The sequence below is a fragment of the Gossypium arboreum genome, chromosome 7, assembly GCF_025698485.1.
Source record: "Gossypium arboreum isolate Shixiya-1 chromosome 7, ASM2569848v2, whole genome shotgun sequence".
NCBI lineage: Eukaryota > Viridiplantae > Streptophyta > Magnoliopsida > Malvales > Malvaceae > Gossypium > Gossypium arboreum.
The window spans coordinates 91,425,294-91,434,891 of NC_069076.1; the positions used below are offsets into that span (position 1 = coordinate 91,425,294).

Genomic DNA, 9,598 nt, shown 5'->3' on the forward strand with positions numbered 1-9,598 from the left:
AATTTAAATTTCTTTTTCTTTTATTAAAAAATTAAATACACGCAATTTACTATGATTGACTATTTTATTTGATGACATGTATAAAATTTACTATTTTAATAAAAAATCTAAAAGAAATTTAATTATCATAATGGAATATGATTAATGTACTTCTCACCGCAAAACACAATGGGAATTGGTAAAATCATTTTCTTTTCAATTCATGAATCAAATTATTCCGATGTAAAAATGAGAAATACGAGTTTACTGTTGAAAGAGATAAAAGATTTAAAATTATATATGTATTTTGATGTAATGTAATTTTATATATAAACTTTAATTTTGGTTTAAATGTATATATAAAATTTTAATTTTGATTTAATTATATACATTTAAAGAAATGAATATATCAATTCATTTTTATAATAGATAAGTATAATTATTTGTGTTTTCAATATGTAAACATAAAAGAGTGATATATCGATAACAATGCTAGTGATTTGTGAAATTTGAATTAAATTAGAATATCATGTATAAAACTATACAAAATTAAAGTTCTTGTATAACACTTCACATTAAACTAAATTTTATGTATAACCTTGAGATTTATCCTAATATAAATATGAATAATATAGAAAGAAATAGAGGTGAGTTTAAGGGCCCGTAGGGAAAGGCTTTAATTTGGCCCTCAAAAATGAAAAAAAATTGTTAATATATATGATAAAATTGCATTTTATCCTTCAAAAATGAAAAAAGAATTGTATAAAATGATGAAATTATAATTTTATAATGATAAAATTATATTTTAACTTCTAACTAATTTATAATTTAATTTCAATCTTTACTAAAAGAATTTCTGAATTCACTCCTAGAAAGAAGTATTTTCATAAATAAAAAAAAAACCATAATGCCAAATTCAACCTTAGACTTTTACATATTTTATCAATTTAGCCATTATTTTTTTTAGCTAAATTTGACCCTCAACCTTTTAAAAAGGATAGAATTTGACCATCGATCTTTCAAAAAGAGTCAAATTTTTTTTATGAAAATACCTATTAAAACATTAAAATTGAGAATCAACTCCTCAAGCCAGTACAAAAATTGAGAATAGAGTTGCTTCTTCACCGCAATACTCTATCGCCAAAAACAGGACAAGAAGAGAAATTAAACCTCCAAAGAAGTATGCCGAGGTTGATCTAGTTGCTTATGCTTTAAATGTGGTGAAGATATAGATGCGAATCAAGAGCCATTTAATTATTCGAGGCGATTACCAAAAGCGGTGGAGCATCGATTAATCTGAAATCAACTCCTCAAGCCAAGACAAAATTGAGAATAGAGTTGCTTCTTCACCGCAATACTCTATCGCCAAAAACAGGACAAGAAGAGAAATTAAACCTCCAAAGAAGTATGCCGAGGTTGATCTAGTTGCTTATGCTTTAAATGTGGTGAAGATATAGATGCGAATCAAGAGCCATTTAATTATTCTCGAGGCGATTAGTGTGAAGACTCGAAAAAGTGGATGTTTGCTATGCAAGAGGAGATGGAATCACTCCACAAAAAGCAGAACATGGGATCTTGTAAAACTTCCTAAAGGTAAAAAGGTCATTCGTTGTAAATGGGTGTTTAAAAAGAAAGAAGGGACTCCGGGAGTTGAAGAACCCGGATATAAAGCAAGGCTTGTTGCAAAGGGTTACATCAAATTCGAGTGGACTTCACAGATGTGTTCTCTCAGGTTGTTAAGCATAGTTCGATTCGAGCTTTGCTTGGTATTGTTGCCATGCATGATTTGGAGCTTGAGCGGTTAGATGTAAAACGCATTTTTGCATGGAGAACTTGAGGAAGATATTTACATGCAACAACGGAGGGTTTTATATTCTCGAAAAAAGAGGACTATGTTTGCTTCTTGAAAAAGTCCCTTTACGGTTTGAAACAATCACCAAGACAAGTGGTACAAGAGGTTTGATTCCTTTATGACTTCTCATGATTTCAAAAGAAGTAGTTTTGACAGTTGTGTCTACTTTAAGAAAAATGTTGATGGTTCTTTTGTGTATCTACTTCTTTATGTTGATGACATGTTGATAGCGACAAAAGATAAAGAGAGATAAGAAAGGTTAAAGCCCAACTAAGTGAAGAATTTGAGATGAAAGATTTAGGACCAGCAAAGAAGATACTTGGTATGGAGATTCTCGAGATAGAAAAGCAAGTAAATTGTACCTAAGTCGGAAGGGGTACATTGAGAAAGTTCTTTGCGAGTTCAATATGCGAGTGCTAAGCTGTTAGTACTCCTTTAGCGACCCATTTCAGACTTTCATCGGCCTTATCTCCTCAATCGATAATGAGATTGAGTACATGTCACATGTTCCATACTCTAGTGCAGAGGATCTCTCATGTATGCTATGGTTTGTTCACGTCCGATTTATCATATGCGATCGGTCAGATTAGCGATACATGGCGAATCTGGTAAAGAACACCGGAAAGCGATTCGATGGATTTTAAGATACTTACGAGGCACTACTAATGTTTGCTTACAGTTTGGAAGAACTAAAGATGGAGTTATAGGGTATGTTGATGCTGATTTTGCTGGAGACCTTGATAGAAGAAGATCTCTCACAAGTTACGTCTTTACAATCGGAGGTTGTGCAATTAGTTGGAAAGCCACTTTGCAAACTACGATCGCTTTGTCTACCACTCGAAGTTGAGTACATGGCGATTCATGAGGCTTGTAAAGAAGCTATTTGGTTGAAGGACTATTTAGTGAACTCAATGAAGACCTTCAAATCAAGATGATTTTTGTGACAATCAGTGCCATCTTTCTTACAAAAGATCAAATGTTTCATGAGAGAACAAAACACATTGATATTCGGTATCATTTTGTTCGTGATATTATTGCTCGTGGTGATATTGTTGTGAGCAAAATTAGCACTCATGAAAATCCTGCAGATATGATGACTAAGTCACTTCCTATAACCAAGTTTGAGCATTGCTTAGACTTGGTTGGTGTTCATTGTTGAAGTTAAACCCTTAAGGGGTTTTTGGAAGAGGTGAAGAACTTGTTTATTGAAAGTTCGCGATGAAGAACTTGTTCATTGAGAATTTGTGTCAAGATGGAGATTGTTAGAATTAAGTGACCCAAATTCTTATTTAAATAAAATACGATGGAAAATAAAATAAAAGTAAAATCCATATAGAACTAGACTTCTTTTATTTTATTTTAGAATAAGGTTTTAAACCTTATTAAACTCCATCTATTTTATATTGATTAGGATAAGGTGTTTCAATCCTACTAGAATATGGCTTTGCAAGCCTATAAATAGACATAGTCTATTCCTCTTGTATTTGAGTAAAAAATTTTTCGACATAGTGAATTTTCTTCTCCTCTGCCCGTGGTTTTTTTCCCGAAAGGGTTTCCACGTAAAATTTATGTGTTCTTTATTTTTATTTATTTTATTCTATTTTATTTTTCACAACAATCAACATGTACTTCATGCTATTTTTTTTAATTATGAATATTTTATATTTTTTGAATTTTTTAATATCTTATAATTTTTAAATTACTTGTTGAGGTGGTATATAATACAAATAATGGCATATCAACATGAAATATACGTGAATTAAAGTAAATTGTCATGTAAATATTGTTAGAACATCAAAATTTTAATTAACATTTTTATTAGAAAAGGGTTTGATTCTATTGAAAGTTTAATGACTAAATTGAAGTAATGGTGAAACTAATAAAAGAATGATATTGAAGGCTAAATTTTGCAATGCCTAAAATATGATAATAAAGTTATATATTTATGATAACTTTTGAGATATTAAATATATTTAGTAGATTATTAATGTAATAAAAGTAGCTAGCTGTATTAATTATCCCAAACAGAAAGTTGAATCCAAATGATGATATAGGTCTCCATCCATCACACCATCTAACTAACAAATAATGAAACCGGCCCTTTGTTCATTGGAATTTCCAATTAGTTTGTTACCTATTTATTTTCTTGTTTTTATTATATTTCACTACAATTTTTATTGGGACAAATCTTAAAATTACACATGAACTTAAATTTAATGTGTAATTTTATATATAAATTTTGATTTTGTATAATTTTGATTTGATTCAATTCTTAGAAATTATTAACACAATTATTAATATAACATCCTTTTATGTTTATATATTGCATATACATACGATTATATTTATTCAATATGAAAATAAAGTAATGTATTTATTTTTTAAATGTGTATGATTGAACCACAATCAAAGTTTCATGTATACATTTGAACCATAACGAAGTTTCATGTATATAATTATACCAAATCAAAATTCATGTATCAGATTACACATTAAATCTAAGTTCATGTATAATTTTGAGATTGATCTATTTTTTATTCAATGAAATATCGGCTTAATCACGAGGTTAGGTCTTGTGAGCTATAAGATTTTAGGTTCGAGTAAATCATGGGTGAAAGTACATATGAAATCTCTCTATTATAAGTTGTAAATCAAATTTGCCACTCTACAATTAAATAATTCAAACAAGGCTACATTGAAATAGAACTAATATTTATTGTTTAAAAGATTATATGATTTTTTATTTATTTTTACAATTCAACTCCAAATTAAATATTTAATCTTTAGCATTATAAAAACTTTCAAAATATGACTATGTTAAACAAGTAAATGACATTTTAAAAACAATAAATTTTAGCTTGGTTGACATTTGACCTTATTTGATTCTTTTTAATACTATATGGACTAAATTAATCTATTTAATAGCAGAGGGATTAATTTAATCTAATTCCTATAATAGAGGAACTTGTCAGTGGGGTAAAGTTAGAATTTTTTTGGAGGGCTAGAATTAAGTTATACATTTTATAATAATTAAAATATAATTTCACCAATATATTAGTTTATATCTTTATAATTTTTGGGACTAGATCAAATTATTATCATATTTTTAAGGCTAAACTCTAATTTTATCATATTATTTATAATTTTATAAATTTTAAAGGGACATAGAAGGAATTTTTCATTTTTTGGGGGAGGAAGCCCTACTGCTAAGTACATTCAGAGTAAATCATGTGCGAGTGAGTTAAGTATTCAATTCAGTGTTTATAATGTTTGATTTTAATTATAATAGTTAATATAAAGGAGAAATATCAAAATTATACATGAACTACGGTTTACGGTTTAATATGTGATTGTATAAATGAATTTTGATTTTGTATAATTTTATACATGAAATTTTGATTTGATCCAATACTTGTAAATTATTAACACAATTATTGATATAACATCATTTTATGTTTATATACTGCATACATTAATAATTATATTTATCCAACATAAAAATAAGTTGATGTATTTATTTATTTAAATATGTATGATTAAATCAAAATTGATATAATTATAAATAGCAACTTAAAAAATACATATTTAAAAGGGTGAGTATTTAGTACACTTACAATATACTTATTTTATTCCATAAGCAATTTTAGAAAATTAGTATGTGTCTACTTTTTTCAATATTTAATTTTTAATATTTTATTACACTCTTATAAAACACTTGTAACCTTCTGGCCTTATCTATGAAGACTAAAAACTTTACAAACAGTATACCAAATAATTTCCTTCTAAAACAATCAATTATCATTAATCAAATATTCATATACAATTTCAAAATAAATGGGTACCATTTTTTATTAAATAAAATTTATCCTTTTCTTTTCAGAATGAAAACTTCGTTAAATAAAAATATTTTAATATATATTTTAATATTCACTCTAGAAAGATACAAATGTAATTATATATTCGAATTACTATAATAAAATTAATCATCATAAAGCATAAATCAGGACTAACATGTGGTAGGGTTTAAGATAGAATATTTTGAATACAGCCCACACATAGTTTATGGTTTAAGAGGTCTTTCGTTTACATTGACTTAATTAAATTAATTTCTCTAAATAAGATTAAATTGAAATATAGTTAACGTTTAAAAATATCATTTATTATTTTGTTAAATAAAATTTATTATTTAACTTGGAATATAGTTAATATTTTAAAGTTTTCATGATTTTGTAAATGAAATCTTTTGTATTGAATTGAACTGTAATTGAAAAAATTCACTTTCAAACATTTTTATATAGTAAACATTATCTTTGTTACAATTTTGACTTAATTGGTTCTTTTTAACAATATAAAAATAAATTAACAAATTTAATAATAAATAGGCTAATTTGATATAATCCCTATAATACAAGGATCTCTTAAATATTTTAACTTGTACACTCAAAATCCTGAAACCTAAATCTTACCGACACAATAAAAAGTTCATTGATTAATATATGTATTATTATATATTTTTATCTTTTATATAATGTAATAAAGTGTGCATAATTTAGTTAAAATCGAATTAAGGATGAAAATGAATTAATTTGGTTATTTCGCCCATCATCAAAGTTAGTTCAGTTAGGGAGCTGTTAAAAGATTTTTAAAATTTCCAACGTTAGTTAATTTGATTTGAAAGTAGCTAATTAACCAAATAATAAAAATTAATAATAATAAATAATATATATATATATATATATATATATATATAAGTCCAACAGACTGGATCCAAGAAGCAAATGTTAAAGATGGTATATGATAGTGGACTAATGGGCAAAAGGAAAACAAAATAACACAAAAGTTACAATTAAAAAAATTTGGTTAAATCAAAACCCATCAGAATTAACCGAAGTTAAGTTCTATTAATATCTTTTAAAAATTTAATTTGATTAATGATTAAACATTTTAATATTTTGATTAATTTTAATTTATAATAATTAATCAAACCCATCATTTAAACACTTTAACATATATGGATATATAAAAAAAAAACATATATATAAATATTATAGAGTGAAACTATCCTTAAGCCCCTTCAGTTTTTATTTTTGGCCCAATACCTTTTTACTTTTAAGCATTTAATGATGAATCTTAACCCTAAAGGCCCAACTCACTCTTTTCACTAATGATATTTATTTTATTAGGATCCAATAGTTGAAGGTTTTATAAAGTTGGAATCTAAATTTATAAAATTGCTTTAAAAATTAAATTCAACTTTTAGATGCATTAGGTGCATGTTTTATTATTCAGAACCGAATTTGAATCAGTTAAATTATGGGCTATATGCTAATTATCAACTCCATAAAAGTGGTTAATTGAAATATTCGATTTCTAAATACATTGTACCACATCAACTCAATATTTAAGTCATAGATAAACAAGTCATGATTTTTATTCATTAAATACTTCTTCGGAAACTAAATAGCTAGTTTTCTCATAAGCTAAACGTCATTCATGCATTTTGGTTGTGAGAGGGACGGACTAGGGTCGAGTTTCAGCATCGACCGCCTGACCCGGATAAGAGCAGCACCGTCGGCAACCTCTTCCGTAATAATCAGAACGACAACAACCAAAAGCACATCGTCCACCATACCCTCCACGTCCACGGTATCCACCGTAACCACCCCGCCTCCCTCCGGGTCCTCTTCCGTAACCACCGTGTCTGCCATGGTCTCCATATCCGCCACCATATTTACCATCATCTACCCCAGTTGTTTCTTTACCCGCCTCACCTGCAAAGTAATTTATCCATACATACATACAACATAATGACCATGTTAGTTGACCCTATTCATTAATTAGTGTAATATTAATGTCACAAGCAAATACGAAGATTTGTAAATATAGTGATTTGATTATTACATTGGATGCATGTAAGATGGATTGGAAAGAATTTAGATACGTAAGATGCAATATATAAAAGGGTTGGTGAGTAATTCACGTTTGATATTATCTTTAATAAGGTTTTTGTCTTTCATTTCTATTGAAAGTTTGAGTATCAAATTTAAATCCAATTATGAGGCACTTGATGAGACACTCTCATACTATGAGCATTCGTTTTTTCAAATGCTCAAATTCTCAGTAGAGTTAGAAAATAAAACATTTAAAAAAATAAAATAAAATTCCACGATTTCGGACATATTTGGCTGCGTTTACCATTGTTATTTTCCAAGGAACTTCGAGTGGCAGCCACCTCCGAAGTGATGAGAAGAACAAATGCAGCTATAAGAGCAAGGAAAAGGAAAGCCTTAGAACTCATAACTTCACTAAATTATTGGAAGAGGATGATGATGATGAACTACAACACTCCTTTATCTTTCTCTATATATAGGAAGACCAAGTAGCTGGCTGTTAGAAACTTCATTCATATTAACTATTTCGGGGCCCGAGTTGAATGATGATAAATTCATTGTACTTAAGAATTTTGTCTCTGATTTTGATTTACTTCGATCTTGAATTTAATCTAATTCTCTAGTCTTTCAATTTCAAAATTAATCAAATTGGCCCCTCTTAAAAAAATTAGAGTAATTTAATTTCTTTCAATTTCGAAAATGAATAACTATAAACAACTAATCACGACATTTATCTTTTAAGTAATTGTACATAAATTTGATTGATATAGTAACAAATTTAACATTTGATAGTTACATATTTTGTCACTTTGACCTTAATTCTAAAAAAATTAACAAATCCAATATCAATATTTATACATTTACATAAATGTTGCGAATAAATTTGTCAAATTAGGACCAAAATGGCTAAATATGTAAATTTTGAAGGATAAATTTATTATTATACCAGTTAAATCATTTACAATTGATGAAAAATATTAACGTCGTGATTGATTGTACTTAATTGTTTACTTTTGAAATTAATAAGAATTAGAGATCAATTTATTTAATTTTAAAATTATGAGGGATTGGAGAGATATTTTTACCAAAACGAAATATTAAGTATGATGTCAGATGACAGTGGTGGACTTAAATAGCAGTGGGCAAGTGGTAACTTGTGTGTGAGAGATAAAATATCTATTAGCATTCACAATTTAAATCACCTAAAGCCAAAATGGCCATTGATTTTGTAACAGGCAAGGGCGTTTTTTCTTGGATTTGAGAGGATGAAGCTGTACAAAGGTATTAATAAGGGTGGTTGAAGCATTAAATGTTGTTTCAGTGAGACTTATATTCAGTCAGTGAGTTAGTGGTTTTCTTTCAGAGCTTATCTCTCGATCCATGGTGTCCTAGGCCAGTGATCTGATCTCTCCCTCAAGCTACCGCCAACTGGCAAACTTAATAACAATTAAAGGTTTTTTCTTTTTTTATCACAGTCTACAGTAGTAATTAATTTTGAATGCTGCATGAATTAGATTAAATTGATTGGTTGGATTGAAAATTGATTAAGATATCAAATTGAAGAGAGATTTTGAATTGATTGATTCCAAAATCAATATATTTCAATTGAATTGGATAAAAAATTGATTAAATTAAATTTTTAATTTTATTATTATTATTTTTAAATTTTTAATAATTTTTTAATCAAATTTGTTGAGCCGATAACCTAATCGATTCGATTACCGTTTTGATTTAAAAAAATATTTCTAATTCTCTTGTTGCGGGTGCTCTCCAAGAAGGTTAACAATTTAACTATAAAATATGCTCAATTCTTATAAAAAAGATCAAACTCCCAACTACATAATTAAAGAACGAGATAAGTAATAATCACATTTCA

The 9,598-nt window shown here is 27.7% G+C and overlaps 1 protein-coding gene across 1 annotated transcript; it reads right to left on the reverse strand.

Moving 5' to 3' along the window:
- Window positions 1-7,178: 7,178 nt before the first annotated feature.
- Window positions 7,179-8,194, reverse strand: LOC108481584 (glycine-rich protein-like). Its single transcript, XM_017784696.2, has 2 exons — window positions 8,027-8,194; window positions 7,179-7,602 (listed from the first exon to the last, which is right to left on the reverse strand). The coding sequence occupies exons 1-2, from the start codon at window positions 8,127-8,129 to the stop codon at window positions 7,352-7,354; spliced, it is 354 nt and encodes a 117-aa protein (XP_017640185.1). The 5' UTR covers window positions 8,130-8,194; the 3' UTR covers window positions 7,179-7,351.
- Window positions 8,195-9,598: the final 1,404 nt, after the last annotated feature.

What these genes read in the sequence shown, in the direction of transcription:
- LOC108481584 (XM_017784696.2), bottom strand. Translation starts at nt 8,129, where the DNA reads ATGAGTTCTAAGGCTTTCCTTTTCCTTGCTCTTATAGCTGCATTTGTT. An exon ending in TTCCTTGGAAAATAACAATG is followed by an intron (nt 7,603 to 8,026) that starts GTAAACGCAGCC and finishes ATTACTTTGCAG; the next exon opens with GTGAGGCGGGTAAAGAAACA.